This window comes from Nomascus leucogenys, chromosome 1a (genome assembly GCF_006542625.1).
Source record: "Nomascus leucogenys isolate Asia chromosome 1a, Asia_NLE_v1, whole genome shotgun sequence".
NCBI classification, from domain to species: Eukaryota; Metazoa; Chordata; class Mammalia; order Primates; family Hylobatidae; genus Nomascus; species Nomascus leucogenys.
The window spans coordinates 43,013,195-43,039,295 of NC_044381.1; the positions used below are offsets into that span (position 1 = coordinate 43,013,195).

A 26,101-nucleotide genomic window follows, 5' to 3' on the forward strand; every position below is an offset into this window, starting at 1 on the left:
TTGCTTAATTGTTGGGGGTGATTAGTGATTAGGTGATTTTGATATTTTTCTTCTTTCTCCTCTTATCAGATAAAAACCAAAATGGCTGTCTTCTGTGGGACTGCCTGCTGAGGAGTGGGGCCTTGTTTTTCAAAAAGCGTTCTGATTTTAAAACTTTTCATTGGCTGCCATCACACTCCTTTGTCTTCCCGTGGGAAGAGGGTGTAATAGTCTCATACTTTTCACAGTTGTGCCCATTTGCCAACTCTGTGCCTGGGGTAGGCCATGCTTCCCCATGGGGCTCCTGGGGTGGGCCGTGGTTCCAGTTCCCACCTGCTGGGCCCACACTTGAAATCTCTTGTGTGTGCTCCTAGCCCTGCTCTTCATGCTTGTGCCATGCAAGTGTGTCACTTCTTCTCTCATTGCTCTTTTCCTCCACACCTCTCATCCCTTCCCTCTCTGGTTATTCAATTAGTTGTTGTTGCTTTGATTGAGTCAAAGAGGGTGTCTAGGAATTAGTTGTGAGCTAGCTAAATAGAGAAATCTGCAATATACATTTTAAATTTGTAATCAATGCATATTTTGTTTTCAGTGTTTAAAGAATTTTTCATTTAAAATACTGACAGTATGGCTTACTTTTAACCTTTAACCTCTGCATCTCAAATAATTTTTCAGAGGTGCACCTTGGTAAATCCATTGTTGCCATAAGCCATATTTTGTATAGTGACAATACTTTGATGGTTCTTGTTAGGAGAGCAGTAATTAATACTTGTCACGTCTAGAACTTCCCTTCACACATTCTCCTGGAACAGGGTGCAGGACAGGGATTGCCCTCTCTGGAACCTGCCATTGTGGGTTTAGAACCCTCAGGACACTGGTAAGCTGATTGAAAGGAAGTCACTGACCTATTCCTTACCAACATACTTAACAGTCCCTGTAGGAAGCTAGTTAGGAGATGTGGATGGGAAGGAAAAAGTGTCAACATTTATATGAATTTCAAATATATCTTACCTCTAGCTGTGCCTTAAAATGTTTTGAAATATGAAAACTAAAAAATATGTTAAAACATGTTTATTAAACTTGCAGCTTAAGTTTATATTCAGCTTAATATAACTGACTACATTAAGTTTATGTGCAAATTCAGTAACTAGGAAGTCTACAGGTGGCCAATGTTGTGAAGTTATCCCCCAACATTTTATTATGACAGCTTTGGCCAATGTTATTTTAACTGATATTCTATTAATACTATACAGTGAACCTTTTACAAATACTGGATGATTTTTATAAATTAGCCAACTGAATCTAAAAAAGCAATAGGTGTTGGTGAATACATTCATTGTATATGTTGTGGGTAGTTTTTCTTGCTGGTTTAGATAGAGATTTTAGTTGTTTTATGGTGTGCCTTGATTTTACTTTTGTTTGGGATGGGAGGGAAAGATTGTTTTGTTTTATTTTTTTTTGTTTGTTTTTCTTGAGATATGTCTTAGAGTTTTGAAAAACTGACTAGATGTTGGATATGTTTTACAAATATAATTTGTTTCCAGTAAGTTAGAGTTTCTTTGCTATGCTAAGAAGAATGGCTCATTCCACTTTCTTAATATGAAACAGTTGTTGACTAGTTCGTTAAATAACAAAATCTTCTAATACTGTCCTTTTACAGAGTGTTTGATGATTTTCCCAATGAAGAGTAAAGCTATCTAGTTCACCTTTATAGCTTTAGTTATAGTCAAATATCCTGCTTGTTTTAATTTGCTCATTTTGCTGCTCGTTTTCTGTTAAAGGTTACAAAGCAAAAAAAGCAAACAAGCAAACAAACAAAAAAAAGTGGGCTGCTCCACCCGGGCTGATCTCCAGCAGGAGACCCCAGAAGGTGCAGGGTGGGACACATGACACATCGGCTCAGGCCCCTCTGCACAGGTTCTGTGCTTTGTGGTCAGTTCCACATCTTTCATGTCTCAGGCCTTTTCTTGTAGCACTAGCCCTAAAAACTGTAAGGTAAGATTGAGGTGGGCCAGCACAGAGAATAGAAAGCAAGGAGGAAGATCTGCAGCGAAGTGAGGAGGCAGAGTGTTGTGCACCCTTCCATCACATGGGCCTTGCTGTGTAATTCATTACTCTCCAGCAACACCTGCCCAACCAGAGCTGACTGCTCTGTGATTTTGTTTTGAAGCTTTCTGCCATTGTCAGTGCTTCTGATTACAGATGAGATAGGTAGTAACTCATTTTTCCTTTTGTTCTGATTACCCAGTTATATTCTTACGCCGATTAAGTCTCGCTGAGGCTTAGCCCTGTCAAAGATAGCTAAGGAACTGTGGGTCTCAGGTTTCTGGTCTCTGTTAGTGGTAGGTAGCTGACTGTTAGGAAAAGCAGGTGACTTGCAGAATGAGACATAGCTAATCCACCACTGATTTTATTAGTGCACATGGATCAGGTGGCCACCTTACCGCTCTGAGCCTTCAGTTTTCAGATTTGTCAAATGAAGATAATTATGATAGTGACCTCATAGGATTCTTTGAAACATTATAAGAGTAATGCATTACATATTACATAGTACCTAGTAAGTTCTCAATACGTGGTAGTTATTTACCTGTTAATAATGGTGTTGCTATGCCCAGAAGCTTTAAATTTTCATCATGTGCCCTACTTTTGATAAAGAATATCAGAAACATTCTTGTCTTCATGTCCACTCCATTCTTTGGTCATTTCTGGGTAACATGAAATATTTTCACATATTATTTCTTTTATTCCTGATATTTTACTATCTGATAACACCTGGTAAACTTAGCCAGATGTTTTGTGTTTCTAACATGCAGATAGTAAGGATTTCCCACTTATATCTTAAGTCTTTTATTAGAACCCTCATTTAACGAAAACATGAAAGTTCAGTTTTTATGAAATGCAGTGTTCTTTATTGTTACAGTTATTACAGTTAATTCAGAAATGCAAGAAAAACAGTTGATGTGAGGGTGTCACTTCCTTCACTTCTGACTGTGCTTGGCAAGTATGGTGTGTTTTTCATGTGTTGAGCTTTCCAAAAGGAATGTTTTCCATAGTATTCTCTCCACACTTTTCCTCCTCTATTATTTTTTCAAGATAAGTGGTTCACATATTCTTTTTTACTTCCTCCTTGATTTGGAAAGAATGAGGGATGATTTTGAACTTTGGGAAATACTCTCTGAATGTTGTCTTGAAAAATACTGGGTTTTTTTGGTAGAAGAAAGATGAGTAGAAGAAAAGACGCTCCTTACAGTGTGTGCTGCTTGATCAATCTTTGTCCTCGTGGTAGGCAGCCTCTAACCTGGCTGCCTGGTGTTCACACAGTGTAATGCTGCCTGTGGAGTGAGGCTGGCCATGCTGACTTAGAAGCAATGGGACGTCACCTCTCAGATAGGTTGCAAAAAGACTATGGCTTCCTTGACTCACTTGCCCTGGCAGTGCCTTGTCAAGAGGCAGCCCTGCAATGTAGCTTATGTGTGCAGGACCGAGAAGGCCTGCCAGCCGTGGGGAAGGGAACCTGGAAGCAGGAGAGCCAGCCAAGCTCTTCCTGGATTCCTGACCCCTTAGAATCTATCAAAGAGTAAGTGTTTTGTTTTAAACCACTAAGTTTTAGAGTAATTTGTAGTGCACAATAAATAACTATTATTTAAATCATTAGACATGATGACACTGTTTCCTTCTTAAACAGACTACATGGTTTATGCTTTACCGTATTCAGTGTCCAGTCGGACTAGGACATATTACGTAGTTGATTTGTTTTCACCATTTAAGAGAGTTTGATTTTTTTTAAAAGTGTAAAATGTTAAATACAACTCTTAAAGGGTGGTATCTGTAGGTATCAAGGTATTAAGTTTGGCATTTTGCTTCAGTAGTTACATGATTTGTCTAGTAAGGTAAACATGAAACATTATATCTCTGGCAAATGTTACTGCATTAAAATAATGTAATCAAGACTTTTCTTTAGGGCTGGCTTATGTATTCATGTTCATTTGACACAAGTATATATGTATTATACATACATAATACATATTATATACCTACCACAAAACCTAATAAAGGAAAACCTAACACAAAATCTCAAAAAGGAAAAAATATCCAGCCTAGCCATAATCCTTGTAATACATTTGTAGATACTAATATGACTTTAAATCAATCACATATACTTATATATAATATATAACATATTGTCTATATAAATAACTAGGGATTAGAATGAAAAAGTGCAACACATGTAAGACATAGTTGTCTAGGCATGTTATGGCACAATATTTTTACTGTAGGTAGGTAGATTTCTTACTGCAGCCCTAGTAATTGATCTGATACATGTATGCTGCTACAGAAGAGTCCACTGGATCCCCTCTTTCTATTAGTTTTGTTTCTCTGGACAGTTTCCATGTACCTGGGATAGGTGTTATGTTCAGAAGGCTGTTGGGAAGATCTCAGTTTAGATCAGGCTGGCCAATACCACTTCTCTTGTGTATGATGAGCAGCTGTATTGTAAGATTATTATTTAGATTCTGAATGTCTTCCTTCTTGGGTCACTTTTGTGTGACCCAGGTTGTCTAGAACACAGAACGCACTTATCACTAGGCATCAGCTGGCTGTTTTCCCACTTTGTGCTGTGCAGCATCCTCCTACCCTGGCCATGAACTGTAGAGATGTTGTGTAGACCTTCTCCCTCAGCTGCATCATTGACTAAGACATTGGGCATGTTGAAATGAACTGTAGGTCATGTCAAGTTTCTTTGGTTTTGAACAGAAATCAATGTTGCCACCAAAAGGGAGCTCATGGAAGACTAAAGGGCCCCCAGAGACTCAGTGTAGGAGACTCTAGACCTGTGCCATCTAGTATTGTAGCCACTAACCACATGCGATGATTTAAATTTAAATTGATCAGAACGAACTAAAAATTAAAACTTGAGCCATACTGGTCACATTTCAAGTGTTCAGTAGCTACATGGGGCTGGTGACTTCTGTATTCCATAGTGCAAACACAAACCCTTTCCACCATCACAGAAACTTCTCCCTGGAAGTACACCTCCACATAGCCATACCTGGAGGCCTTCACTCCAATTTACTAGCCCAGCCATTCCTTCCATTGCTCTGTTCAAGATCCGCGCTGAAGGAGAGAGAGTTGATTGGTCTGGCTTAAGTCATGTGCTCACGTCTTGGTCATATGGGTATGAGAGAGGGTTGGGCAGGAGAAGCCTCCAGAGACCCCTCAGAGCCACCAGGGCAAGCACCTGAGTTCACAGCCTCAAGACAGCACTCAAGGGCAGAGGGGTGCACAGTGCTATTGGTGGGAGCTGGCTAAGAATGGACAGATGCACACCATGGCAGTCTTTAAATAAAAGATTTTGAAAGGAAGATTTTGTGTTCCTCTGGTAGGTAACAATACATCCTTCAAAATATTTTTTAAAAAGATAACACAATGTATCAGCAAATATTTGTTTTTAAAGGTGCATGTAAACATTGAAAAATAAGCATAATTTTGTTTTTAATGATTAAGACTTTGGTGTGTCTGTTTCTCTAACAATGTGTGGTATAATAGCTGAAAAAGCTTTCTATAATAAATATTAATGAAAGCTGTATCACAAAGGTGTTTAATTGTGGAAATTGCTTAATTTGCTCTGGAAAAACATTTTTGATGTCCAGCCTTCCTTCCCCATTCCAGTCCTGATTGCTAAAGGCTTCTCTTCCATAATCCACAAAGAGCTCAAACTAATACACTTCAGGCAGGTTCTGCTGGGGTTGAGCCAGTTAGGTTTTTCTCCTTACATATCCCTCTGTCTTGTGCGTGCGTGCGTGCGTGCGTGTGCGTGCATGTGTGCATGTGTGTTTTCATTGCTTTACAACAGGCCTCAGGGAATAGGAAGCATTACAACACTTTAAACATTGGTCACAAATGGAAGGATAAATATTTTTATGGTTTTTGTATGATTGTGACATAATCTAAGACTAGTAAACATGTCATGTTTGTTCACATAGCTCACTCATCTTTGACCCTGATGCTTTCATTGTAAAGTGGGAGGAAGTCAGTTTTGTAAGCATCAAGCCCTGATGTATGAAGAAAGCTCTTGCCTAAGCCGTCTGACATAGAATTCCACAGGAATCAGTTTGCAGTGGGCTTTATAATCCAAAGCTGGCATTGTACTGCAGTGTTTCCTCCCATGGTTCAAGGAAAAAACAACCTGAAATGGGGCTTTCTATTTATGAGAGAAGATTTATAAGTAATTCAAAAGTGGTATTTACTTGCAGAAGTCAGAGATCACTTCTAATCATATCAGTAAATGCCCTCGGTTTGGTATCCACATAACTTTTAACTTGGAGGATTTGTTATGAGCATCCCCCCTTATCAGTATGACTTCTTTCTTTGTGCTGTCTTGAGAAGGGAAAAGATGAAGGCTAAAAAAAAAAGAACAAAAAGCTTGGATTTTCCACCATTAAATGTTACTAAAACATACTTTATAATCCAAAGTCATAAGGTATGGTCAGTTCTTTACACATTACATTGTAATTGATTGTGAAATGTCAAATAAAGCTTGCTTTAGACTATTTTAATACATGTAAATATAAAAAGGGGGAAGTAACATCTATATTTTACATTATTCTGTACTTTGAGTTTAGGTCTTTTGGTCTTGGAGGAAAGGGGAGAGTAGTCTCAGATTGCTGCCAACATCTCCCCATGGCGTTGAAGGTTCTCATGTCTCCCAAGAGACAGCAGGGAATACAGGAGACAGCCAGATATTTTAAACATTTTGCTTCTTGCCTTCTCTGGCAAAAGCTTGCTGTGCTTTAAGCCTCTGCTAATACAGGTTGCTACTTCAAAGTAAGTTGTGTTTTAAGTAGTATAATCTCAGGAGATTATTACCTAGGGAGAAAAATTCTTGATGTCTTCTCAAAAAGATTAAATGATGGAAAAATTATAAACAGTAATATTACATTTCAAGTATATCTTTATCCAAGTGATACATAAACATGAAGACATTTTGTTGCATGATGAAAACAGTTTTGCCACTTGTGGTAGTGTCTGCTAATTGCCTACCCATTTTCATTTTCCCTTAGTGATAGAGTCCCAATTTTATTCTCTATGCTATGGCAAAACACTCAGCAAGGAAACCATATTTCCCAGCCTCCTCCAGCTACACATGGCCAAGTTCTAGCCAGTGAGATGCAAACAGATACTGTTGTCCAGTACTTAGTCAGTGGCTTTGAAAATGGAGCACTCCCTTCCCATTCCCCCTTTTCCCTTCCTGCTATTTGGTTTGCAGACCTGATTGCAAGGCTTCAGCAGCCTTTTTGGACCATGAGATAATCTGAAAGACAGAAGATGCAGCCTGAGGATGGCAAGTGAGAAACATTGAGGGAACCTGGTTTCTAACAGTGGTCATTTGTGATCTTTATGCAACCCTGAAAAAACTGGTCCCAAAATTTTGTTCCTGACTTTTAAGCTTTCAAGAAACTGGTTAAATCAGAGCAATAAAATTAGTATAAAGTGGACGCTGAAAAGGATGGCAATCCAGTAGCATCATGTAGTGAAGTACTGACTAGCAAAAAACTCATTCCCCATACTTACTTGGTAATGCTCATCCTCAGTGCTCATCATTTGTTAGAAAAGAGAAGCTTTGAACCTCAACGCAAAATCTTTAAGAGAATTCAGAACATACCACATGAAATCATTGCTATTGTAAATAAACTTGATCATGATATGAGCAAAAGCGTTACATTTAAAAATGTAGCTCTACTAAAAGGAATCACGGTCTGAGGAGGAAAGGTACAAGATGAGCTTGGAACGTTTTGTGATACCAAATAACAGGAAGTTATCGATGACTATTTTGGTCATGTCAAAAGGACTTCAGAGCCAATCTAAGTAAGTCCGCACTGGTCAAAGCTGGGGTAGTTTGAGCATCAATAAAGATCTTAACTGCAGTGGATTGTCATACATCAAATAGGTTAAAATCTATAAGTTAATTATGATTTCCAAAGATTAAAAACTTAACTGTTCAGCGTTAGAGGATACTAGGGAATGACCTTGTAATTTTGAAAACTAGTGAATAAATGAAAAGAATCAACCACTTATAAACTAGAAGCTCATTTGTATATGATTTACAGATCACAAGCAAAAGAAACAAAGATACCCATTTTGAGTGTTTTCATTCTCTTATTTTGTCTGTGGCTTCAGACAGTGAGTCAAAGCCATTCACTCCCAGGATCTTGAGTACCAACAAAAGAAATTCATTTGAGTGTGAACAGTTTTCACTCTTGCCCCAGGACACAGCTTTACCACATCACCAGGGAGTAACAGTGACTCTTGCATCTCTGCCTCCTGTACCACCAGACTTTTCATTTGATAAGTAACAGTTTTGAAATTCTTTGTTAATTTTGCTAAGATGAATTTCGCATTCATCTTTTACCTGTAACATAGCTTGTTTATTTTCATCACATTATCTGTTTAATGCCGCATAGGAGGAAACATAATCTGTAGCTGATAGATTCATTTTCTGCACATACACGTATCCCCTAAATAATTCATTAAGAATTCAATAAGTAGGCAATTGGTGTTTAAAATGCTAAATATTATGTAGAAATTGTGGTAGACTGTTACAAAGCAGTTTATGGGTTTTTTTTTTCCTGCCATTTTATCGATTTGTAGGGAAATTGGTTGGAGCTTTTGGGTAGGCTAAGAATAAATTACTATTTTTCCCATTTAAAAATGATGGGCTCTCAGTATTCAAATATTTGCTTTTCAGTGGCTTTTAAAACACAGAAAATTTATTCCAGAAACCATGATGAGCATTATCTATACATTGTCTCATACTGTCCATGAACTGAATTTTAGCAGTCTGTGACTGCACCTGCAGGGATCTCTTCCTCCTTCTTATTCAGCCCAGTCACCCCACGACCTCCAGTTATGCACACCTGCTCTGTTCTGAATCTGGATTTCCTGCCTCTCACTCTGCAGCATCCTAACCTTCCAGTTCTGTTCAGACCTCACTAAGTCCTCAGGTCTTGGGACACTTTCACTTTCAATCATTTCCCTCTTTTCCTCTCTTCTCTCCTCACACAGCCTAGATTTCATGGTTCTTTGTGATAATCACTTTCTTAGAAATGACCTTAGCTACCTTCCCACTAACCTCATAGGGGAATTGTAAGGATTAAATGAGTGAATACTCTTGGAGTACTTGGGAGGATTTACATAGTGTTATGTAGTATCTGCTCAGTAATGTCAACGGTTGCTATTACTTAGCTCTCTCCTCTCTTCTTGTACTTGTCTGGCAAAGTTCCAGGCCCCCACCCCAATCCCCCCAACCCCCACCACCAGTTAGCTAGAAATTGCTAGGGATGGAAAAGAATCATGCTAACTCATCTCCTGATCACACGTCGCAAATGTGTAGTTAATTTTGCCCAGCAACACTGCCATACTTCCCTAGTATGTTTGCTTTTCCACTTTCTGAAATGCATGTTCAAATCTCTTTCCTCCATCCACCTGTACTTCCTGATGTTCTTGGTACAAATTACAGGAAACCCTATTTCAGCTGGCTTAAACAATAAGAAAATACCCTGTAGCATCACAAGCAGTCACAAAGTAAGGCGTCTTCAGGATTGATAAGATCAGCAGCCTAGTGCTGTCTTTCTGCTGTACCATCTTCAGTTTGGAGACTTTGCCCTTGCCACCTTCCATCATGGTCACAAGGTGGCTGCCATAGCTCTAAGTGTCACATGTAGAGGTGACAGCATCCTGGAAGAAGACCTGTGTATTCCTGAATGTCTTTATTTCAGTGAAGAATATCTTTCCTAGAAGACCCCTGCAGACATAGCTTTATTGAAGGTAGGGTAGGGTGAATAGTGGTAGAACAGGTGACTTACAAAACGTGGTTGGCTGCACCTGAGCAGCTGAACAGCCTCAGTGAGCACCTGTCCAGGTCTTGCTGACATTTGTCTAAACAGTATCCCTAAGTGATCTTCTTCAGGACTCTGAATGCCACCTGTATGATACTAATCATTGGTAAACCTTATTCTCTGTGTCCAGTCTCACACATGACTGCTCCACTCTTATGTGTAAAAGATACCTTATACTTACCTTGGCCAGAGCACAGCTTCCCCCTTCTCCGTTCTTGTCAGTGTTCATAATATTGGACACACACACACTTAGGCTAAAAATCTAGCCATTAGGTTGATTTTTCCTTTCTCCCAGCATCCATTTAACTAGCATTTCAGCCAGCACTTATTCCAAGTCCTCTGCATCTCTCTCCCTACCTTGCCTTATCTCAGTCCAAGCTGCCATCCTGTTGTACCTGGGTGACAGCAGTAGCTGCCTACTGGGCACCCTGCTCTGGTTTTGCCCCTATCATCTCTTCTCCCCCAGTCTTACAAATGATCTTTTTAAAGTGCAGATCAAATTATGTCACTTGCTGCTCAAAATCTTCCAGTGCCTTTGTGTTACTTTGCCTAGGGTAAAATGTAAACTTCTACTCAACCTACCCAAGCTCCTGTCCTGCTACTCCTCACATCCTTTCCTCTGAGCCACAGTGGTCTCCTTCTTCTTCAATGGGCCATACTCTGCCTCATCTTTACATCTTTGTACCAGCTGAGCTCATTACTGGGTGTTCTTCCTGATCTTCATTTGGATGTCTGATTATATTTCAGACATTGGCATCACCTTTATCAAGCAGGCCTTCTCCAGCCACCCAGTCTAAATTAGTCATCTGATGTGCTCTCTCAGAACTCTTTTCCCTGCCTGAAATTCTCTGTGTAACACTCCTCACAATGTCTTCTCTCTGGCCCATTGCTTCATGCTATTTGTCTTTGCTTCCCTTCTGCAGAATGGTAAGGGATGGTCCATCTTACTCAGCATTGCGGGTTCAGCACCTAGGACAGTGCCTGGCACTTGTTAGGTTACTCAATCAATAAATTATTTATTGAACTTAAATAAGCTTTATTTGGAAAAAGTCAAACAGATAAACTCCCATTCAGTTTCATCTGACTTTTTTAAAGAGAAAGAAAACTAGTAGCTCTATTATTGTATCATTCATCTTTTTGGAGAGGGAGAGTAAGCAATAGAAATTGACTCTGGCTACCCTAAATGAAAAGGAAATTTATTGTGAGGCTCCTGAAATCAATAGATGGATAGAGATTGAAGCTTAGAGCACAAACTGGAACCCAGGAGCCCCAGAGCTAGACAGTCTATACCATGGCAGGTCTGCACATCACTGCCCTGCGCTCTTTGTGAGCTTGGCAAATCTCCATGCCACTAGGCTGCCCATTCAGACTGTCAGTCCTGGAAGCAGCATCCAGCAGGCCAGACCTGATGTAGACACCTGTCCAGCTGTGTCAGGGCAGAGGAGGCAGCTCTGGCTCTTGGGCTTCAGTTGCAGGGATTCTCTACTATCCAAGGCTGATATAGTGGAGAGAGGGGTGGCCAAAGGGGTCTCCAAAAGCAAGACCAGGATTTTAATGGGGGCAATGGATGTTGAGCAGCCAAAACATGGCCAACATTCAAAGCATTTGGGGAACTTGTTTAGAAGTCTCTCTCCGAGCTTGTTGGAGCTCCACCACAAATAGTACAAACATCTGCCTACCCCTGTCTTCTTAGTTCATGGCCATAATTCTCCCTCAAATCTCTGAGGAATCAAAATGGAATCACTGGTGTTAAAAATAATAACCCTGACAAATAGAATTGAGAAGGCCGTGAAAAGAGGGTTCTTATGCTCGTATGCCTGATAACAAAAACCATCACAAAATACTCTGCAAAAACCACAACCTTACATGAAGGCCATTGCAACCTTATACAAAAGACACTTCTGTAAGGATATCTGTTCAACTGCCTGTCCAGCCTCAGGCTGGCATCACTTGTTATTGATCTTTGTAGCCAAGGATAATTATTTTGAAACAGTTGTATAATCTTCATTTTTTCCTCTACAAACCTTTGTCTTCCTTTATCTCCCTGAATATGCACATCGTTTATGGCATACGCATTCCCGTTGCAATGCTTTATTCCCAGATTTCTTTCAGAGGCCCTTTCTCCGTTTTTTATTTAGGTTGACAAGCTCAAAGCTTCATTAGAGAATGACAGTCCTATACTACTGTTTCTCAGAAGATGCTCTCAGATGCTCAGTGGTTTCTTGTCCCCCTCAGAGTAAACCCCAAGTCCTTTTGGGCCCGTGGGACCCACAGGATCTGCCCCTGCTGTGCACTTCAGCCACACTGGACCTCCTTGTGCTCCTCAAGTGAATCAATTGCAATTCCCACAAGACCTGTGCCCTACATGTTCCTCCTGGAGATTCATTCCCCAGACCTGTGTGGGAATCCTTGCTTCCTCCTGCCTCAGCTCCAGTGTCACCTGCTCAGAGCCCTTCCCTGGCCATCCTGTCTTAACTGTGCCCATCCCCACTCCGTCTCCCCCTGCTTTCTTACTCTCTGTGTGTATTTCTTTATTTATTGCATGGCTTCCCATGACAGTGTTGAACGCCAGGGGCCAGGGGCTTTGTTTTGTTCATGGATGTATCCATGTACCAAAACAGGGTCCCTCCGTAGTGATGTTTCAATGAGTGAACAAATGGGTTGTCACCTGTGAAATTAGTTTTAAAGGAGGAATTCCAAAATGGTCCTAAACAACAAGTAGACAGCATGTGAGGTGATGATTGCAATTACTTACTTGGTTATGTAAATTCTGTTGCGTTAATTTAAGAGAATTATCTCTCCACCTCCTGTTTTAGAGCAGTGGGTTAGTAGATTCTGCTGCCTCTTCAGCTGAATGTTGGAGCCTTTTAGAAATGCAGAACCTTAGGTTTACCTCATACTCACTGAATCAGAACCTCCAAGTTGACACAGCCAAGGCTAAAAGCCTTAGAAATCCCCTTGTATTTTCTAAGCATTCACACATTAGAAAGGGAAGGGCAGTGGCCAAGGCACTTTCATTCTTCATAGCATAGTAATGCAGCTTTGGAACTCAGTTTCTGCTTGCTGATCTGGACATAGCGTCATGTAGGTACACGTAACTTCACATAGTACCTTTGGCTGGTGGGGTGTTGAAATGGCAGAAATGCTATAGTTGCTTTTCTGTGGAAGGAAAAGTGCTATAAATTTACTACCCCTAGGAAGGTTTGAGGCACTTGTTTTTTAAAATTTATTTTTAACTGACAAATAATTGTATATTTATGGGGCACAATGTGATAATTTTGTTTTTGTTTTTATATTTTTAGAGACAGATCTCGCTCTGTTACCCAGGCTGGACTGCAGTGGCATAATCACAGCTCACTGTAGCATCCACTTCCTAGGCTCAAATAATCCTCCTGCCTCAGCCTCCATAGTTAGCATGCGATGACTGGCTGATTTTGTATCTCTATGTGTGGTAGAGACAGAGTCTTGTTATGTTGGCCAGGCTGGTCTCAAACTCCTGGGCTCAAGCTGTGCCCCAGCCTCCTAAAGTGCTGGGATTACAGGTGTGAGCCACCACCACGCCTGGCCATGGTGTATTGATCTATGTAAACATTGTAGAAAGAGTCAATCAAGCGAATTAACATATCCACTACTTCACCAACTTATCTTTTTTTGTGTGGTGAGAACATTCAAAATCATACAGTACATACTATTATTAACTGTGGTCGCTGTGAGATCTTTGTTTTTTAGTGGAAGCCTTGTGAGCTATCCTGTAATTCTCAGCTTAGCTTCACATTTCTCCTCATACTCTGTAGTACTATGGAGTACCTGCAGGAGTGTCCTGGTAATGTGTTACTTGCTGATGTTGTAATCCCTGAGTATATGGCTCCAGCCCAGGAAGCCTCAGAGCAGATCCTGACCAGGAGTCAGGGCTCTGCATTGGAAGCTGTTGGGATGGACAGTATGAGTTTGAATAGTTTTGTAGACCTTTGTCACTTTGAATGCATTAGGGCTGCTTGTCAGACTGAAACAATTATAATTTCACCAAGGACAATCCTATTTTTTAATTCCACTGCTTAATGTCATCAGTCACCAAGACTGTTTAGAAATGGCACTTTAGAAATCCTGAATTCAAATGCCTAAGGGAACTAGCAGATTATATGATCTAATCTAATGAAGCAAGCCTGGTGTAAAACAGTCAACTGACAGAAATAGGATACACTATCTTCACTTTTACTCCTAACCCTAAGTTAATATTGGAGTTTGATATTCAGAATTAAGAAAAGGTGAATTGAAGTAATTTTTTTATGGTTCTCCTCTTTACATTTGGAGCTTACAGTCTGATGCCAGGCATGGCATGCTAACTAGGGAGGCTGAGGCAGAAAGATCATTTGAGCCTAGGAGGTGGATGCTACAGTGAGCTATGATTGCACCAAGATTTTGGCACATCTCATCTTTTGGATTGGGATGTGTTTCTGCACTATTTGACTTCCTTAACCAGCAAGAGTACTGAGTTTCATTTAGTTTAATTATAGAAAATGCCTGTTCATAAATTTAAGTACTTTCAAGCTGGAAAAGAATGTTGGCATAAAAAGTTTGCCATTTGGGGTAACTATTCCAGAGATACTTGTAAAAATCTTAGATTTCATATCAATCATGTTTAGTTGTCCAATATTGCATCATAACTTCCATTTGTAAAGTTCTTTGCTCATAGTATCGTTAGTAATTGAGAAAGGCAAACTGAACAGATTATATCATTTTTATAAAGCTTGAAATCATGAATTTTGTATGCCTGAGGGGTGGAGGGGACAGATTACTTTCCATTCCACACATGTAAAAATATATATAATTCAGGCCATCAGTCTTAGATTTCTGCAAACTGGGATAATTTCTTGCCAAACAATGTTCTAAAAGTTAAAATTTCAGTGGGAATGAGTGAATGAAATCATGTATTTGTGTAATCATTTAAGAATGTCCCTTTCAGACAGCATTAGGAGATATACCTAATGCTAAATGACGAGTTAATGGGTGCAGGAAATCAACATGGCACATGGATACATATGTAACAAACCTGCACATTGTGCACATGTACCCTAAAACCTAAAGTATAATAATAAAAAAAAAGTAAAAAAAAAAAAAAAAAAAAAAAAGAATGTCCCTTTCAAGAAGTAGTGTTGGGAATACTTTTTATACCCTATGCAAAAATTAACACAAAACTGATCAAAGACCATAGCGTAAGAACTAAAAGTATACAACTCTTAGAAGAAAGTATAAAGAAAAAGCTTTATAACATTGGATTTGGCAATAATTTCTTGGATATGACACCAGTAACACAGGTAACAAGAGAAAAAAGAGGTAAATTGGACCAAAATTAAAAGACTTTTATGCATCAGGCACTATCAAAAGAGTGAAAAGGCAACCCATGGGATGGGAGAAAATATTTGCAAGTCTATATCTGATAAAGGATTAATATCCAGAATATATAAAGAACTCCTCTAACTCAACAAATGAAACAACTCAAGACACAAATTAAAAATAGGCAAAGAAGTTTAAATAGACATTTCTCCAAAGACAATATATGGATGGCCAATAAGCACATGAAAACTTAGGCATTCAGCATCACTACTCACAAAGAAACTGTTACCAAAACACCAGGGGTTTTGTCTAGGTCCTCCTGTTCACCGCACAGAAAGCCCATCACTGTCAATGACAAGTATTGCCAAGGAAGAAGGCTTTAATCGGCTGCTGCTGCTGAGATGGGAGCTCAGCCTCAAATTCATCTCTCTAACCCACTAAAACTAGGGGTTTATATAGCAGGGAAGAAATGTAACAATGTGTAAGAAAACAAGAACTAGGGAGGGGCAAGGAGTCATCTGGTGTGGTGATCAGCTGAGTTTTGGTTCTTTGATAATTTTTTTGAAAGGCCTGAAGGTCCTTTTCTAGGGAAGAAACTCAAAACAGATGCAAGTTTCAAGCTTTAACAGCAGAAGGGTCAATTTCTGTGTTTATCCAAAAAGAACTGTCTATGGGATTATTGGGCAGGTTTCAAAATGCTACTGCACACCCATTAGGATGGCTACTATAAAAAAAAAATAGTAAATGTTGGTGAGGGTGTAGAGAAATTGGAATTATTCTTCTCTGTTGGTAGGAATGTAAAATGGTTTGGTGACTATGGAAAACATTATGGTGATTTCTCAAAAAATTAAACTGGAATTACTGTATGATCCAGCAGTCCCAGTCTGTGTATATTGAAAGCAGGGTCTTGAAGAGATATTTGTATATCCATGTTCATAGCAGCATTATTGACAATAGCCAAAAGGTGGAGCAACCCAGGTATCCTTCCAGGGGTGAATGGGTAAGCAAAATGTGGTATATACGTACAATGGAATGTTATTCAGCCTTAAAAAGGAATGGATTTCTGACACATGCTACAACAGAGGTGAATCTTGAGGACATTATGCTAAGTGAAACAGGTGAATCACAGAAAGACAAATACTGAATGATTCCATTTATATGAGGCAATAAAGTAGATGGCTTGTGATGTCATCCAAAAAGATCAAGTCCTGGATGCAGTGTTAGTGGGTGAGCCATGCCAAGGGTTTTCCCCTGGTTCCTGTGATGCATTGTTTTCAATGGGTCAGAAAGTTAGCTCTCTTCTGCACCATACCTCTAGCCTCCACCGCAGGCCCGCCAGCCATCTGTTGTGTTATGCATCCAGCTTAAGAAACAAAGCATCCAGCTGTCTGCCCCTCAGCTTAAGGGACTGGGTCTTTTTCATAGTGTTAGTTACCACCTACATGACCGTTACTTTGTTAAGTTTCTGCAAAAATCCTCATACCTCAGGATCATACTATAAGTGGAACGATATGATGAACGAGTTTGAGCTTCTGGGACTTGGAAAATGTTGTTTCTGTTGAATAAAAAGTGCGACATTAACAATGTGGGTCACATTTGTTAATTTTGACCAGTCTACATTAAACTTTTCATAGAACATGAGAAAGAACCATTTCCTAATATGCTTATCATGAATAATATATATTCGTTAAGTTCTTCAGTCTCATCAAAATTCTCATCAGCTCCATGAGTAAATATAGTTATCTGAGTTATATTTATATCTGTGTTCTAATCGGCTGCCATTGGAAGCACCATAAACAGCTTTTCTTTTCCATGCAGCTTATCCCATAAGTTCTCAGACCTATCTTTACTACACTGAGCAACATCATTGTTGAAAGTTAAATTTAAATTTGTCAATAATTCATTGTCTTCAGACACATATTTTCTGCCGTATCGAGTAAACACTTGTATAAATTCACCATCTCTAACTGCTTGGGCAGCTTAAACATGTAAAACTGCATTTTGCAGTAGCATTATTGTATTTGTTTGAAAACAGTCTGTATTGAAAATACTAGTCCTTTTACAATTCATTCAGGGTTTCTTTTTCTAAATATACCTGTGTTCTAAGTATTAATTATGGTTCTTAATATGGTTTGCTTAATAATGGCATCTTAAGCTCTGTTCTTCCAACTGAGGCATACTTTGTAAAACATGTGCCTTCTTGTGGTCTTTAATTTTTTTCCGCTTTTCATAGAGATGTGAACAAAAAATGATTTTGCTTTCCTTTAAAGGAAAAGTACTGGAGGGAAATTGGTTTTTTAGATAAAGTCATTCTTCTAGTTTTAAATGTTGCTAACTAATGCAGAAAGAAAAGTTTCAAATTTTGTAGGCCAAGTAAAACCCAGTGAGCTTGTGTAGATGGTGGGCGTCAGTTTGCTTTTCCTGCTCTGCAAGGGGGCAGTCCGCTGCTCCTCTGCCTCCTGGCACAGCCATTGATAGGGTGAGATTTAGGTGAACGCTGATGTTGAAGCTGTTTTCATTTCTTCTTGGTAGACATTGAGGCTAGACCTGTGTTACCTGCTTTTGCCCAACTTTGTATTTAATGAGATCCCGTCCTCATCACTGGAAGATACTGAAGTGAATACATAGATGGATCTAGTGAGTTAGGCCATCTTCAACAAAATGGGCATCTTTTGCTGTAGAACTATTCTGACCTACGTTTACCCTACATCATGCTAATATACCCACTGTGTTCCCTTGGAGTTGAAGAGTTAATCAACTCCCAAAGTCCCTAAAGTAGTAAGTGGCAACGTCAAAACCAAATGCATGACTTCTGACTCCACATACTGGATTTTCCTCACCAGCTGGAAAAGGGGTGTGTTTGTGTGAGAGAGTGTCTCCGAGAGAAGAGCTAACAGAGATGACCAGGACTTGCACTGAGAAAATACCACCAGGACAAAGCCTGTTTTCATGAGTCATTGTCTGGTTTTATTTCTAGATTAAAATTTGTTTACAATGTATTCGCCATAAAGGATTCTTTAAAAGTATAGGAGTTGAATGTCTCACAATGTGTTAAGATTTATTTAAGCTGAAAGAAGAATGCCAAGCTTGGTGGAACTCTGCCTTTCTAGTCAGTGGACTTACTGGCTGGTACTGCCTGTCCACTGCTGTGCACCTGATGGTTACTGATGTGGTGATGACTGTGGATTTGACTCAGGGTATACCAGAGAGGTTGCAGGTGATACTCAGTGCCAAAATCACTTAATAAGGATGTAAGATTCTCAAGTCCTTTTTTGGTGTTATTAGTTTTATATGGAAATTAAGAAATTAGATTCTGTTCTGAAGTAGTTTTCCAGCTACTAATTTTAACATATAAACTTCTGGCCCTGGTTTATTTTTGTAAATGAAGATATGAAACACTGAAGTGTTAAAACTGACAGGTGTCAAATAATTGCCTTTTCTCTCTCCTTCACCCCTCAGGGGGGACACAGCGATTGCCACGCGCCATTGGAATGTCCCTGGCCAAGGAGCTCATATTCTCTGCGCGAGTCCTCGATGGCCAAGAAGCCAAAGCAGTGGGCTTAATCAGCCACGTTCTGGAACAGAACCAGGAGGGAGACGCTGCCTACAGAAAGGCCTTGGACCTGGCGAGAGAGTTTTTACCTCAGGTATTCTCATTAGAGTTTATTTTTTCTCATTTTAGGAAACATTATAACACTTTGACTAAAACAGCAGTCATCTTGCCTATGGAAGAAGTCCCTGGCTTGCTTCCAAGTAAAGGGATGCGTGGGCTCTGTAAAACTAGAGCAGTTACATGAGATAAACACTATGATCCTGTGGAATTCTGATGAGGCTTTGAAGATGCTCCAAGGGTCTTATTGTAGCCACACTTTGATAAAATATCCCTTGACAACGCTTGTCACATGTGCACAACTTCCTAGCAAGGTGTTTTAATTTGCTCACCAGCTGAGCGTTCTAATGGAAGCCGTAGCCATGGAAAGAAAGAGTGATAGGGCTGGCTGTCACACTGGGCCACCCCAAGTCAAAATACATTGAAATATGCTGTTTTCTAGTAAGGGACCATAGTCTGTTGTGCCAGAGTGGACTTTCCTTGCAGTGGCTTCACTTGAAAAGTGAAAAGCCTGCTTGAAAAGCAGCAGTTGTTTGTCTTCCTGTGTGTTTGCCTATGGTGGTGTAGGCATTGTTTTGACTCCATTGTGCTTCCTCACAAGTACACTTTCAAATCTAGAACACGATGTGTATGGCTGACTCAGGAGTGATATCAGTGGCCGTGCACTGACAGTCCTGTTTTAAGCAATTCTTCTTGTCACCCATTCAGATATATTTTTCAAATATGCCTTCGGTCTGAAATCACAAGATTAAAGGGCTTTAAATTGAGAGAAAGAGTCTTCTTTTGCTGTGTAAGCAGTAGTGATCTTTCTTTATTCCTAGTGGAGTTTGAAGTTTTATAATCCCCTAACCATTTCTGGAGTCAAAATAATTTTTCTCTCTAACTCAGGGTTGCTTAACTTAAACAGGATTCATAACCTTTTTGTGGGCTGTGGATCTTTTTGGGAATACCATGAGATTCCAAATTCATGCATTTGATTCTTTTTAAAAATGCACGAATCCTCACATTTGTTCAGAGTCTTGCATCCAGTTTCAGAAAGTGTTCTTGGCACTCAGCTCAGCACAGGAGCCTTTGCTGACAAACCAGGCCCCACTCTGCTGGTATGCACCTGCTCAATCAGTTTTTAAAACCACACTGCCTGGCATTGACGCTTCTGGTCCTTCTTAATTAACTTAGGAGCTATTAGCTCTTTTAGGGAAGGACCGTTATATAATTTATTCCCCACATAAGGTAATGCAGAGCCATACATTCAGTAGATGCTCAGTAAGTATTTGTTGGATTGATGGAAACAGAGCAAATAAAAAAAGATTTTTGCCTTAAAAAGATAGATTCTCACTACAAACTTATTTATTCTCCCCAAATATGAGATAAATCTCTACCTAAAGACAAATTAAAGGTGCGAGTATCAGGAGAGTATAATTTGACTGACTATTGGTGTTATAACCTACCCTGGCTTAAAACTTTATGATCAAAACATACCTCAGTTCAAATACAGGAGTGTGTTTAAGAAAGGTTATGATACAATTCCAATTCTGATGATCTGCAGAGCCCGCTCCTGGCCTCCTGACATGGATGTTCAGCTCTCTGCTTCAGAGCTCCCTATAGGCAGCTTATTAGCCCCTTAGGGCCTGACTTGCTCTCTCCCATGATGCTTCTGTGGCCACCATGCAGCAAATGCCACCACCGTCCACACACCGCCCCGCCTGAGAACGTGAGCACTGTCCTCTGCTCTGCTCCCTCCTTCCACTGCCAGTGTGTCGAGCCGCATCCCATTGTGTGGTTACCCAGCCATCATCACAGCCCCTGTGTGTGTGCCTTTGTTACCTTTCATTGGAAGGACACTCCTTCAGAATGTTGATTGTTAAAATTAATTTTCCTCCAAGTCAAACAAATGTATAAGAAGATGTTGAGTTACTTCAGAAAATATGTGACTGCAAAATTACATGCACAAGTCACCAAATGAAGTTTGAGTGGAATCACCTTTATTTTTATGTTTGTTACTTTGTTGCCAAATGATTAGTCCTCCAGATAACTGAAAGCTTCTGTAAAATCAGTATTTCTAGGTGATATCTGTATTATATATTACTTCCATTTATCTGAGAAAAAAAGGCTTGTAAAGAAGAAAAGGCACTGGAAATGTTTTAAGGGGGAAACAAATTAAATCAAGCACTATCTCTAATAGCATTTTGAATTTTCCTGTTTTTCTCATGGCTTTCTAAACTTTACTTCCCAAAGTGTGGTCTGTGGACCAGCAGCCTGGGCATCTCCTGGCAGCTTGTTAGACGTGCAGAATCTCAGGCCCATTTCAGACCCACTGAGTCCACATCTACATTTTAACGAGGATGGGGATTTGTGTGCATCTAGGAGTTTGACAAGCACCTTTTCTTGGTCAGTTGACGATGAAAATGGAAAAATTAGAGGAGCACACCATTTAATAAAATGGATTGATTATCATGAAAAAAATGATGGTGGTGTCTATGACACATACAAATCACAGTGGGAAGAATTATCAATAAGATATTTGTCTAACAACTATAGCATTGGAAATTGTGGCCTTTGAAAAAGATTTGTAAACATGATTTGGAAGAAAATTTAGATAGGTCAAATTTAATAATAGAAACTCCTTGATAGGAAAACATGTCTTTTCATGCATTCATCCATGTCACCATCCAAGAGTCCTTTGCTGTGCCTGTTGTTTAGAGCCTACCTTGTGTTTTAATTCAAAAGAGCATTCAGTTCAAAATATAGCATTGAATTCACATTTATCACCCACAAATGGTATTTTAGGACTTTAAAATGTGATCGAATAACGAAATTCCATCTGAGGGATTCTGGTTTTTCTGCTTGGTAAGAGTTTGGCTTCTGCAAGACACAGCTGACATTCTCCTTCTCACAGCAGATATCCAGTTCATTCCTTGTGACTCTTCTACATCCTGAAAGACTTACGTAGACTTCAAATTTATGTGTGCTGTGGGAGCACTGCTTAGAGGACACTGTTGATTAATCCACCATCATTGCTGTTAGTTGTCAAGGCGAATGGAGGAAAGATAGAGAGCCAGTGTCTGAAAGCGATGATATCAGAACCCTACCTTAATCAATAGCAACAGCCTCATCCCCAGCCCAAGCTTCTTTCAAAAGCCCTAATTGGTATGGTACTGAGGCAAAGACTTTACCTCCTTTTCCTTCCTCTACTTAACTTCTAGGAAGTGTTGCTGAAGAACAGCAAGCTCACAGCTGGACATGCACTACCTGCTCACCTTTAAGGATCTGGAGTTTGCAGCATAACAAAACATGTGGAATCTAAATAATGTGCTGATGCAGTTGTTGCAGTTGCTCTTTAATTACAGCCTTGCAAGGCTCAGAAAATTTTCCATCTAGTATCTGACAGCCATTGCTGGCTGTGCCATGGATCCACTGGTGGGAATTCTGAATTTTATTGAGATATATGACATAATTTGTATAAATAATAATTAAAGTCTGTTTCTTTAATTTGAATTTTAGGGACCTGTTGCAATGAGAGTGGCAAAATTAGCAATTAATCAAGGGATGGAGGTAGGTTCCTTAATGCTTGAGTTTGTTTTGGGAATCGAGAGTGGAGATTTAATTTAAATGAACCATGTTTAGACTTCTACATTTTTTTTAAAGTTCTAAAATATGGTTGTTTAAATGCTGCTGTTACTGAAAGCTACTGAAGTTCCTTGCAGGTACGTCATTTATTTCATTCTTAGGGTTATTGCTAATTCAGTATCACAAGCACAGAATTCAGTAATTTTACCAGTGCCGTGAAGCTTATGACATGCTCATGATTTTTGCCATCAAATTAACAGATTTATTGGCTAGTAGTTCATAGAAAACCAAAAGAACAGGGCATTCTGTGTATTTTTAGCATCAGTATTATATTATACAAAACATTCCAAGGAGAACTCCTAGCTCTCTCCACCTTTAGCTTCTCAGTGTGCCTTCTGCAGGGAGGCACACGCAATGCAGGTACAAGGTGAATCCATCGTGTGTCCTGGGGGTACCCCAGGGAGATGACTCCAAAAGAGTGAAGGCCCCAGGCCAGGGAGGATAGGGTGGTTCACATACCCATTTATTGGACTTTTCATGGCAGTTGTTAGATTTTGGTTAAATTATGGGTATCTTGAAGAAAAGTGCTTCCTTCTTGTAGACTAAGGAACCTCTGTATCTTCCTGGGCTGTATCGCAGTAAAAAGAGATTGACTTTATTAGCAGTAAATACAGTTTCATAAATTTGCAAAAGTATCTGATTGGTTTATTTAAATATTTACATAATGGTAACAATACTAATAGCAAATACCTTATATAGCCCTTACTATATACTAAGCATCGTGTGTGTGTGTTGCGATATAAAGGCCTCACCTAGATTAACTCATTTAATCCTCACAATACTCCCATTTGGTGAGCATTATAATTAGCCCCTCTTGTTCAGACATGCCTCTTTGAAGCACAGAGAGGTTAAATAACTTCCCTAAGGTAACTCAGCTCCCAAGTGATGGAGTCAGGACGAACCCAGGAAGCCTGGTTCTTTGTCTCATGTTGGTCACATTCTGATCTGCTGTACTATATCAAAGGATTGGGTGCTTTGGGGATAGGTTATTCAATTTGAATTTCTATTGAATATACCACATTTTGCAAAGTTATTTCTGCTGAAATGGATTATGTTTTTATTCTCAGGTCGATTTAGTAACAGGGTTAGCCATAGAAGAAGCTTGTTATGCTCAGGTATGTAATACAATCACAAATTCAATGAGGATGACCCTTACAAATTATATTTACCTTCTGTATAATTCAAATGAATTTCACTGAGCAAGATTACCCTTGTGCCCATTCCAAAATCATACAAATGGGTTGAAATTAGTTGTTTCTGCTATTTGTTACCAGCTCTTATGACTGATTCTGTTCCACAGGAATGTCTCTTGTCTATATAATCTAGAAAACTCTTAGAGTAACTGAGTCAGTCCTGGGTGTGCAGGAGCTGTCTCTCTAGGCTTATGCTTTCTTTTGCGGGTATGGCCCTGGCCTCCCACTGCAGTGTAGAGAGGTAGAGGAGAGTGGTAATGAGCGTGTGCCTGCCATGCAACCTGGGGTGAGACTCCTTGGCTTTTCCTGAACCTCTGCGCCTTCTCTCCTGACCACTGAAAGTTCACTAATGAAATTATAGTTTTATTTTTTACAGAATCGGCCCTTTTCATCTGTAAGTTTTGCATTTGTGGATTCAACCAAGTGTAAATTGAAAATATTCAGGAAAAAAAACAGTTGGTTGCATCTGTACTGAACATGTACTGACTTTATTCCTTATTATTCCCTGAACAGTATAGTATAAGAACTGTGTACATGCCATTTACATTATATTAGGTATTATAAATAATCTAGAGATGATTTAAAGTATACAAGAGGATGTGCATAGGTAATATGATATGCCATTTTATTAATATATAAGGAACTTGAGCATCTGCAGATTTTGGCATCTGCAGGAGGTCCTATAACCAATCCCCTGCAGATACTGAGGGATGACTGCATACAAATTAGTAGGTCTTCCTGGAGAGGAAAAAAAATGTTTTCCCTTTTTTGTCTTTCTCTGAAAGATAGAACTTTATTTTAGGGCATCTGAAATAGCAAAAAAGTTTTGTTCTACCTTTCCTGAGAGTTGGAAACTGCATGAGCACTCGTTTAAAGGAGCAGTATCTAGAGTGTGACTCTGTGTCCAGCTTGTATGTATAAATCATCACCTGTCATTGATGAGTACGTGCCATGAGGAAAGTGAATTACAAACATCTTAGAAATAGCCTCAGAGCCCAAAGAAAAATTTTAAAAGCACATTTGGCCATAAATTACAACTTACTAAATGTAAACACCAGAAATTATACAAGGTCTTCAGACCACAATGGAATTAAACTAGAAATCAATAAAAGAAAGACTGCTGGAAAGCCCAAAATATTGGGTGATTAAACAACATCCTTCTAAATAATGTTATATGTCAAAGATGTCTTGAGGAATATATATATATTATATATATAAAATTATAAAGTATTTTGAATTAAAATGAAAATACAACTTCTCAAAGTTTGTGGGATATATTAAAAGCAGTGCTTAGATAGAAATAGCATTGGATGTATATATTAGAAAAGAGGAAATATCTAAATCAATAATAACCTTCCACCTCACTAGGAAACTAGAAAAAGAAGAGCAAAATGGGGTAGAGGACCACTTGAAGTAAGAAGGACGAGTTTGGTTACATAATTAGGAGAATTGTTCAAGTGACTGATAGATTTCAAAATTTTGGAATGTGGTTCTAAGTAGTTTTCTTAGATAGTGCTTGATAAACTTTTACAGTTGTTTTAACATTTTTGACATATTTAATATTTTGTTTTTCTTAGACCATTCCAACAAAAGACAGACTTGAAGGCCTTCTTGCTTTTAAAGAGAAAAGGCCCCCTCGCTATAAAGGAGAATAAAAGGAACAGAAATTCTTAAGACGCCAATGTAATAAATGTACTTCTGGAAGTGTCTTTCGGATCCACTATATGCCTCAGCACATGGGATCTTAATGACCAAAGTGAAGAGCAGATTATTCATATAGTGTAATAAGCATCCGGAATGGACCCATCCGTGTACTTCATTCAAATGTGTAAATGTCATATTCATTCAGATTTATAAAGCTAGTAGTGTATAGTCAGAAACAGAATCAAAGTGAGATATACATTTTTAAATATTTACTGCATATGAGGCTTTCTGTTCTTAATTTTTTAATGTGAATAATTTATATATTGCACATTCTAGGGAATAATATTGATTGTATGTCTACTGTGCTGCATTCAGAAAATAAAATTTCTATATACCAAAAATGTGAAGTTATACCAAATAAAGTTTCTAAGTGATTAATGCATACGAACAGATACATATACATATATCTAAACCTGAAAAATGAATTGATATTCTGAGTGAAAACTACCTAATATAAATAAAATTAGTGAAAAGAAAACATGAGAATCTTTCTCTTACCCCATTCTTTTTGAATTGACTAAATCATTGCATGCTGGACTTTAGAAGAAACAATCCTTTCATTGCTGCTTCTATCAGGCAACCTCTTTACATAGTCCTGTAATACAGTATTGAAGGTGAAGAATTAATCCAAAGACAGAAGCCAAAGAACCGAAGCGGACAGGAGACCTGGTGCAGTGGGACTTCCAGGACCTCCTCCCAGCAAGGGGTGTGGCGGCTGCCTGGCCTAGGAAAGGAGATGTTTGCACACAAAGGAGGAA

The 26,101-nt window shown here is 39.1% G+C and overlaps 1 protein-coding gene across 7 annotated transcripts in view; it reads left to right on the plus strand.

Annotated features, from left to right (window-relative positions):
* Nucleotides 1-25,825, plus strand: part of AUH (AU RNA binding methylglutaconyl-CoA hydratase) — a 144,930-nt gene extending 119,105 nt beyond the window's left edge. For 3 of the 7 annotated variants that reach the window (XM_030805993.1, XM_030806116.1, XM_030806306.1), the window contains 4 exons: nucleotides 18,669-18,856; nucleotides 22,321-22,371; nucleotides 23,514-23,561; nucleotides 25,217-25,825. In XM_030805993.1, the coding sequence (XP_030661853.1) occupies nucleotides 18,669-18,856; nucleotides 22,321-22,371; nucleotides 23,514-23,561; nucleotides 25,217-25,294 (365 nt within the window). In that variant the 3' untranslated portion in view covers nucleotides 25,295-25,825. Of the gene's footprint in view, nucleotides 1-18,668; nucleotides 18,857-22,022; nucleotides 22,271-22,320; nucleotides 22,372-23,513; nucleotides 23,562-25,216 lie in introns of those variants that run through there. The other 4 variants (XM_030806266.1, XR_004028593.1, XM_030806049.1 and 1 more) reach the window with 4 other exon arrangements.
* The last annotated feature ends 276 nt before the right edge of the window (nucleotides 25,826-26,101 follow it).